The sequence below is a fragment of the Nyctereutes procyonoides genome, unplaced genomic scaffold, assembly GCF_905146905.1.
Source record: "Nyctereutes procyonoides isolate TBG_1078 unplaced genomic scaffold, NYPRO_anot_genome, whole genome shotgun sequence".
NCBI lineage: Eukaryota > Metazoa > Chordata > Mammalia > Carnivora > Canidae > Nyctereutes > Nyctereutes procyonoides.
Window position 1 is genome coordinate 7,732,093 of NW_026575028.1, and position 9,158 is coordinate 7,741,250.

Here is a 9,158-nt window from a genome sequence, read left to right on the forward strand (position 1 = left end):
ATCTAGTTTGGGATATTTCCTTTAGGACAGCTCAGGAGACTAGGACGTCTCCTTTCTCCTCTGTCTTTCCCTGCCATCTGACTTTCCACGGGGAAGGAGGGCATTTCGGGAGAAGGAACAGGTGAGGATTTCCCAGTATCTTGCTGGTGTATTTTAATTTATTTAAATTTAGAGGAACAGCAGGCTAATCAGGCAATAATTAATTCCCTCTTCATTAGGGGCCTTCATGCATGACTTTTGCATATGGATGAGCCTCGGGGTCACACTGTCCCTCTGAAGAACTACAGTTGCAGAGGGTGATAGAGCAGTGGTGTGCTCTCCAGGCACTTGAGCTCCTCCCCACCCCCCACCTGACAAGGACTAGATTCCTGGGGGGAAAGAAGGGAAAGGTTAGTGAGGCTTCTTCTCCCATCCACCTCGGATTCATCCCTCACTGCCCCCAACCCATGTCCTCAGCACCTTTTCCTGCACCCTCCCATTCCATCCAGCCCTCTCCCTCTGCCAGCTGCCACTGGGCTCTCTTTAGGCCTCTCTGAGTTGACTCTGAGCCCTCCTCAGCAGTTTGTTGGCTTTACACCTCTGCTTTTGGTTGGCTCATCACTCCTTGCTCCTGCTCTGGCTTTTTCTTCTGTAGCACTGTTTTTCTCAGGGAGTCTGATACCCCAAATGTGCTGCTCTGGTCTTGAGAAATATGCTCCCTCCTCCCCTCACCATTGTATGCTATATGGATTCACACACACTTCCTTGAGTAGACAGGAAAGTTCCCCAACACCTAAAACATACACCTACCAACACCTATACACTCCTAATTCCAGCTGCAAAATGCTTGGAGGCATTCAGAGTCTGGGGTAGCCCAGACTGCCCTTGGCTCATAACAGTATCCTCTCCTCCCAGGAGCTCCACATTTCCAGGGAGCAAGTGGGGCACAGATGGGGGTGGGGGGAGAAATGGGACCTGGGTGGTTACCATGGCAATGGAACTTAGCAACAGCTGAGAGGCTGATATGTGGGCTTTTGCAGAGCTTTCACTAGAGCCAAACCTAGAATGGGGGGCTCAGAGGTGACTGATCCCAGCTGGGCAGCCTGTTCCCTCCCCCAAACATACCCCTTGATCCTGCCCTTGTACCCTAGCAGTTCCTTTCTCTTAGGGCAGAGCGGAGGGGGAGAAAGCTAGTGAGAGCTAACCACAGGGATTCTAACACTGCACAGCTTTTGGAGGGCAGCTGTAGATGGGGACAAGTTCGGGAGCGAGGCTGAAAATACACCAAGAAGGGCAGCCTCCTTGTGGCCCCTCTCACCTCTTCCCCTTTACTCCATTTTTTCTCTTCCTTTCACCCTTTACCCTCCGTCTGTCTTATCAGCTCACTCCTTTTCTTGCTGGCTTCATTGCCTGTTCCTTTTCTCTGTCTTTTTTTTTTTTTAAGATTTTATTCATTTATTCATGAGAGACACACAGAGAGAGAGAGGCAGAGACACAGGCAGAGGGAGAAGCAGGCTCCATGCAGGGAGCCTGATGTGGGACTCGGTCCCAGGACTCCGGGATCACGCCTTGAGCCAAAGGCAGACGCTCAACCGCTGAGCCACCCAGGTGTTCCACTCTCTGTCTCCTTTCTTATGGTCTCTCTTGACCTTTACTGGCAAGTAACAAGCAAGCCACTCTTCCAGTTTCTCTTGCTCTGGCTGCTCCCTTCAGTTTCTTCTTCCATTCTGTTCCAAGTCAAAGCCCACGGGGCGCCTGGATGGCTCAGTAGGTTAGGCTCAGGTCAGAATCTCAGAGTCATGAGATCAAGCCCCACATCAGGCTCCCTACTGGGCTGGAAGCCTGCTTAAAATTCTCTTTCTCCATTTCCCTCTGCCCCTCTACCCCCTTAAAAACAAAACAAAACAAAAACCCAGGAACCCTAACTCCAGGTTGGAGCAGCCCATTGTCACACAGAGTCTTAAGGGGTTCCTTTCAAACCCCCATCCTTCTTTTCCTCCCTTCTTGGCTGCCTGTTGCCTGCTCCCTCTCCTCTCTTCAGAGTTCATAAGCAGAACTAACTCCAGTATCTTGCAAAGGCTTTATTTGAAAATTTTGAAACTTACATCCCACAAGAATTCAAGATTATCACCACAAGAAGAAAGATAATACAAAAATATATATCACAGCATAGGAGCCAGGTAAGAGAGGAAGAAGGGAGGAGGGCGGAAAAATGGTGAGAAGTAGGGACAAATATGAGGAGAAGGGAGACAGGCAAAAAGGAGAGTGGAAGAACCAAGGAGGGAGGAGAGGAGGAGTGTGAGGGAGCCCATGAAAAGGTGGGATAGATTGGGAGGCAGAGCTCCCGATGGCCTTGAACCAGTAGGCCCCAGTCCCTGGCAGCCTAGGTGGAGTTAGGGAGGCCCCCAGAGAGGCTGGGAAGTAGAGGACTGGCTCAGGGACTCTGAATTCCAGTGACCCACACACAGACAGCCAGACAGATAAGACAAAAGGGACTTAGGAGGAAGGGAAGGGCAAATGGGAGCCCCTTTCTTGTGTAGTGCAGCAGGTGACTCCCCAAAACCCATCTTCCAGACAACAGAATTTAGCAGTTGGGGGGGGGAGAAGCTTGGGGCCTCACTACCCCCATTCCCATGGGGGAGCCCTCAGGGTAATGAGCACGCCCTTGGAGTGGGATGGGGGAGACCACAAAACACATGATATGGAATGGGATGGGACCATGACAGATGCGGGCAGAGAAGCGCCCAGCTCACCTCCCACCCACCTCTGGGGCAGCATGCAGAGGCCACAGAAACGAGATCAGTGGGTGTTCATGAGGGAGAGTGTGAGCACAACACACAACACCACAACATGGGCCAGGAAATGCTTGTGAGAGGTAACAGGAAAGTCACCCACTGACCACTGAGCAACTGAGCTGAGCATGGAGTGTGAGAGGAAGAGAGAGTGAAAAGTGTGAAACGAAGGGAGAAATGTGAGGGATTGGAAGGGTGGTGTGGGTGGAGAGAGGGTGCAGAAGACTGGCTGTACAAGAGCACAAGTGTGTGCGATGGCCTGGGAGGGTGGAGGTGAGTGTGCAAGGCTTTCATGTGAGTGTGCAAGGGTAGGGATGGGGGACCAGAAGCCACAAATATGTGAGGCCCCCACCTAGAGGAGGGTGAGCAGCTAGGATCACCTATGGGGCCAGTGAGGGTTCCAGGGTGGTGTGCAAGGGCAGGAGCCAGGAGTACCCGTGGCCCCAGCTCCCACAGCTGTCCCACCCTCAGTGGGATGGGGGCTATGCTGGCCCCTCGGCCTCCTGCTTGGCGGCACCCCAACATTGAGGGGGCATCACAGATTCACCAGGGGGATCCTGAGAGGAAGAGGGAAAGGGCACAGTCAGGAACCACTGGGTAGGCCAGAATCGAAGGGAAGTCCAAGGCAAAGAAAGGGACTCAAGGAGAAGAGGGCAGAGTTGAGTTAAACGACAACGTGAGAACAGGACAGAGATCCACAGAGAGTGGGAGAAGGAAGGGTCCCCTAGAGAGGATCTAGTCCAGCCCTAGGGAGGGTGAGGAGTTGTGAGGGGATGTAGGTCTACCTTCTCCCCGCCCACCCAGGAGGGAGCTCTCCCAACCAAGGCTATGGACCAAAGTTGCCTTACCTCCCAGCCCTCCCAGCCCTTGGCCCCTGCCCTCACCGGTTCAATTGGAAGGCTGGAGCCCCCTTGGGCTGGGGCATCCCAGGCCGGGGTCCCCCTCGGGGCTCCTCATGGTCAGGGGTGGGGGTAGGCGAGTCCCCGAAGGCCCCCAGCACAGTGACCCCAGCTGGGGACAGGTCTGTCAGCGGCTGCTGGCTCTCTTCCTGCCTCAGGGCACCTTGCTGCCCAGAGGGCCTGCGCCGCTTCTGACTTCGGTCCCAGCTGGTACACGGGAAGGAAAGAGGTTCTCTCACACATTTAAGAAACCCCCATCCTGGGCCTGCAGTGCTGGCCACCCCCATCCTCCCTCAGACACTCCAATATCCTACAGCAGAGAAACTGGCCTCTTAACAGTTCCTTATAAGAAATATCTGGAGACTGAGTGTTCATAAAGCTACTTTCTCTACCTCCAGGCAGCCAGGTGTGTAAACAATCCTCCAGACCTGGTCCAGATCCACAGAATCAGTACCTTCTCCCCACCAACACAGTCTCCCAGAATTGCCCCCTCCCATGCATTCCCAGGAGAGCCATTTCTCTCCTTAGCAGGTGCCTGGAAGGTTTGGTTTAGTTCTAGTTCAAAATCAGCTAATGACCTGGACACCTGAGTCTAATGATTCTCAGTAAAGTGTGAAGGACTGAGTGACCCCTTATTAAATGCATGCAAAGAAAGCTCCAGACTTTCTCCCTCCTCTCCAGGCAGCTCCAAAAAGGGGCTCTGCAGAATGGGTCCGTTTTCTCTGTCTTGGAGGAAATGGGGACAAGGGATGCCCACGTAGGCATCCCTTTGCAAGCCCCCCAGTGCACATAATTCCCCTGCCTCTCCCATTATCCATGTGTTTCCCTGGGAAAAGGAATTTGCCCCAATTTCTGTCTCCCACATCCAAATCCTTACCACCTTTTCCCAAGGTCTTCCTTGCCTAAATCCACCACTTTCTCTCCCACCTCCAGCAAATATGTGGCCCTTGCTCCTGCCCTCCTTCCAACCAAACACTACCAAACATTAGATCCCCATCCGCCAGCACCCTCCTCCCCGCAGCTTACCAGAACTTGAAGATGATGCCAGTGGCCACAAGAACAATAATGATGGAGATGGTAATTGTGACATAGAGCTGGGGATCCACACCTGATTGGGGTGGGGAGAAAGTTTTAGGAGGCCTGAGGTGGTAGGAGCTGGGGGGTGGGGGTGGGGGAAATTAAGCTTCAAGTTCAATAAACTTGGAGCTGGGGGCTGGGGGGGGGAATTAAGCTTCAAGTTCAATAAACTTGCAGAGTTGCTATTCAAATCTACATTGCCCAACTCTTTCTGCTTTCTTGAACCCCACCCTCCCCCCTTTATTCTTAGCATCAGCTTTCACTGAAGTTTTTAGTTCTCCTCCATGTTCCCAAATCTTCTGTATACATGCGATGAGGAGGAGGCTCCAAGGTCAGAGAGAACCCCTGTATCTGCATAGAAACTAGGGGTAGGAATGTCCATCCCTGTACTAGCCCCACCCCCAAACTAGTGGTCCTATCTTGGCATTCCTTGAGCTGAGATGTCACCCTGAAGATCCCTTTCATTCACGGTGTTCTTCTGCATGGAATACTCCTACTCCATTTTCAAGGTCCAGCTCCAATGTCAGTTCTTGGAAGGTGTCCTGATCCCCAGGCACCAGTAATCTCTCCCTTGCCTCTTTTGCTAAAAACATGCTGTGTGTGCCTCTATTAGAGCATTTATTATATTGACTCTTCCCTGAGTGTTTACACATCTGTCTTCTCCAGTGGACCTGAGTTCCTCCAGGGCTCAGAGGGCATTTCATCTCTGCCCCCCTGTGCCAGCACAGTGCCTGACACATTTGTGGGAGGAACTAGCAGACAAGATCTCTGTCGTGGCCCTTCAGCCAGCCTCCCTACACCTCGTACCCTCCATCAGCCTCTCCTGCTCCCACTCACCTTCCCCATGGCTCCCGAAAAGGAAAGGCCTCAGGGTGGCAGGTGCTTCTCCAAGGATGAGCCCATCTCCATCACCCCGCATGGAATCTGAGTTGGGGTGTGGGGTTGCCAGCCCATGGGGGGCTGCAAAACCATAGTCCAGGGGCAGAAATCCAGGATTGGCAGAGTTGGGGTCCCCCCCATCCTCTCGAGACACTGTAGGGCCCCATACAATAGCCCAGGGGTACTGAGAGGAGGGTGGCCCCTCCTCAAAGCCAGATGGGGTGGCAGGGGGTGCAGTGCCCGGCAGGACTTGCCTACGCGATCTTGGGACCCGAGGGGATCGGCTCGGTGGGGGTGCCCGCTCCCACACGCACACATGGCGTGGGGCAGAGGGGCCTCCCCGGGCACAGGGGGGCCGGGCTGGGGCTGGTGGGGTTCGAGGGGAGGAGGAGGAACCTTGAGCAGGTGGTGGGAGGGGCAGCAAGAGCAGTGGCCAAAGAGGGAGGAGGTAGGACAGCAGCAGTGCAGGCCTGCAAGAAGGGAGAGAAAGGTGGTGAGACACAAGCCTGTCTCAGGCTAATATGTGGGGAGCACAGGCTCATACCAGAGATCCCGCTGCCTCCCTCCAGCATTCTCTGGAAAAGCAGGTGGGCCTTGGAAAGACTGGCCTCATTTCCTTCCCTCCTTGGGTCTGGTCCTCAGGAGGGAAGGCCCAGGGCAGACATAGGAGGGAAGGGGCCCCAGACCCCAGGAGCAGTGGCCTCCAGGTTCCATCTGCTGAGCCAGACTTACCACATTTTGGACTGCATGTCCAAGTTCTTCCTCAGCTGTGACCCAGATTTTCAGCCTTTACTGGGGGAGAGAGGGGGTCGTCACATCCCAACTCTGCCCTGAGTGCTTTCCCATTTCATTCAGCCACCAGTCCTACCCGGATCTGTCTCCCAGGCTGCCAGCTGCCACTTTTCATCCTTGGGTGGGTGGGGGGCTCCCAGAGTGTTTCTTATCTAGCCCCCAGCCCCTATCTACAACTGCCCAGAGATCCCTGCAACTTCCCCACCTCGGAGTGTACTCTTATTTCTCTGGCTTCCTTCCTTCTCACTTCCTCTGCCCACAGTTCCAAGCTCTTGTTGGAGCTTAATTTAGAGCCAAGAACCTTGTGATTCCTTGAGCACCTACCGCTAGGGAGGGAGCCTGAGGGTGGGGGAGGGAAGAGGAAGTCAATCAGAGTGTCTGTGAATGTGTGCGTGGCATGCACACAAGGGGAGCACCCCAGTCTGTCCAGCCTGCTTGGAGTCCCCAGCATTTCTCTTATGATGAGCCCTAGGGAATCTACCTCTTCAGCAGTAGGGGAGCAGGGGAAGGAGGGATGGAAAGCAAGAGACAGAGAAAGACAGAGGTGGGTGGGAGAGAAACTACAGAGTATAATTTTTGCTCAATGTTAAATCATCCAATGCATAGGTGCTCTCTGAAGGGAAGTGGAGCTGGGAAGAGGTCACCCCCTCAAATGTAGCTCTCCTGGGTAGAGTCCTGGGAAAATCTGGATGGTCGGTTTTTGAAAGAGAAAGGAAATGTTCTCAGAGCTGAGGGGGTTAGACCCAGGGGGGCCAGACTCCTCAGAGTGGAGGAGGATAGGACACCCTGGATCCTCAAGATTCTGGTCTAAATCTGCACATTAAGTGCTCCCAGAGAAGATCAGGAGAATATGATGGGAAAATCTGGGAAAGGGCAAGGCTAAGAGGGCAGTGGGGAGAGGGACGAGGGGTTAGAGGCTGAAAGAGGAAGGGCTGGTTAGGAGTGAGGAGAGAAGGAAGGTGAAGAAGTGGGTACAGAGCATGGGGTGAGGGAGAGGAGTCTGCCTGAAAGAGTGGACTGGGAAGGGGGTGGGTACAGAAGCCTGGAAGCCTGGAGGATGCTGCAGGGAGAATAAGAGTACAGGTGAGAGAGGGAAGCGTCGAGGGCCAAGGGGTCGAGGGCCAAGGGGTTGCAGGATCAGGGAAGATGGGGGAAGGGCAGGAGGACAAGAAAGGAAAGGTCTAGACAGGATGGCAAGTGGAGAGAGTGGAAGGGGAAGACAGAAAAGGAGTGAAGACCAAAGACCGGGAACAAGGGAATGGAAGAAGAGAGAACATCATGCTGAGGATAAAATGAGAAGAGAAAGGGACTGGGGATGACAGCTGAGCAGCAAAGATGGAGGAGTTGGAAAGTGCTTCTTCAGATGTAAAGGGATATGGAGCTCTGGAACGAGATAGGGATGGGAGCCTGGTGGGCTAAGGGGGCGAGGGCCGGGAAGCTTAGGAAGCTGGAGGGAGGGAAGGAGGGAGGGAGGGAAGGAGGAGGTTAGAGCGAACCAGTGAAGCGGAGAAGGGCTCACGGGGACATCTGTGGCCAGCTGACTCCAGGACTCACTTGCCTCTCAGCGTTGTGCATCACCCCCCACCACCACCACCCAACGTCAACTCCAGTCCCGAAGCCCCGCACCCCCTTTAGCCACCCCCTCCAGGAAGCCCGCAGTCCCCAGCCTGGCGCGCCACCCCCACCCTCTCCTCGCTTCTCACCGACCTGTTGTGCGCAGGAGACGAGCTGGGGGTGGGGCGGGAGCTTTGGGGTGCGGGAACCGGGCCCCATCCCCAGCGCGGCCCCGAGCCCACCCCTCCCACAGGCCCGGCTCCCCGGACAGGCTGGAGAGCGGCGGTGGGGGGGGGCGGGGGTTGAAACGAGGACCAGGAGGTCAGCGAAGGGACTGCGAGGGAGGGAGCGTCGAGAGCAGAAAGGGAACCCGACACAGAAGGATGCCGGAGCCGAGGGCTGAGCCGAAGGCGGGATGGAGGCAGCCGCGGGGACGCGGACCGCTGCGCCAGGAGGGCAGGATGGAGTCGGGACCCGCGGAGGGATGGAGAGCACCGCGGGGAAGGCGCGCCGAGGGGCAGGCGGCTCGAGCCCGGGCGGGGGGCCGCGCCGGGAGGGGCGGGGGGCGGAGGGCGCGGAGTCCGGAAGGGCAGGGCCGGGCTCCCGCGGGCGGGGGCGTGGGGGTCCGGCTCTCGCTCACCTGCAAGCCTGGCGCGGCGGCACCACAGCTGCGGGCGCTCGGGGCTGCACGGGGCTGGGGGGTCGCGGGGGCTTGTGGGGCACGGGGCATGGTCGGGGGGCTTGGCCGGCAGCCGGGGCGCTGGAGAGGTTGGGGGGGGGCGCCCGGGGCGCGGGGCGGCGGCGGCGGCGGCGGCGGCGGCGGGAGATGCTCGGCTCGGCTCGGCTCGGCTCGGGCTGCGCTCGGCTCGGCTGGGCTCGGCGCGGCGCGGCAGCTCAGAGCGCAAGGTCTCCGCCTCTCCCGCTCCCGCGGTGGGCCACGCACGGTTTAACCCTCCTACTGCCGCGCCGCAGGAGTTGCACTCGGCTGGGTCGCAGGTGGAGGGTTGGAGAGGGGAGCAGAGGGTGACCGACAGTCTCATTCCCCGCGTTCTAATAGCAGCTTCTCCACCCCTTTGCCCCAACTCCATGGATACCCAAGGTCACTCCAGTCAGTTACCGAGATTCTGAGTCACCTAAGGCTCTGCATCCCCAACTCCGTTTCGCCCCTGGTGGACATTGCGGAGCG

General features: G+C 56.5%; 1 protein-coding gene across 1 annotated transcript; it reads right to left on the reverse strand.

Annotated features, from left to right (window-relative positions):
* Positions 1-2,057: 2,057 nt before the first annotated feature.
* PIANP (PILR alpha associated neural protein) lies at positions 2,058-8,751 on the reverse strand. The gene is made up of 6 exons (XM_055315569.1): positions 8,613-8,751; positions 6,359-6,418; positions 5,585-6,096; positions 4,697-4,778; positions 3,656-3,877; positions 2,058-3,328 (listed from the first exon to the last, which is right to left on the reverse strand). Exons 2-6 carry the CDS (start codon positions 6,373-6,375, stop codon positions 3,307-3,309), a joined length of 855 nt encoding a protein of 284 aa, XP_055171544.1. The 5' UTR covers positions 6,376-6,418; positions 8,613-8,751; the 3' UTR covers positions 2,058-3,306.
* Between the last annotated feature and the right edge of the window lie 407 nt (positions 8,752-9,158).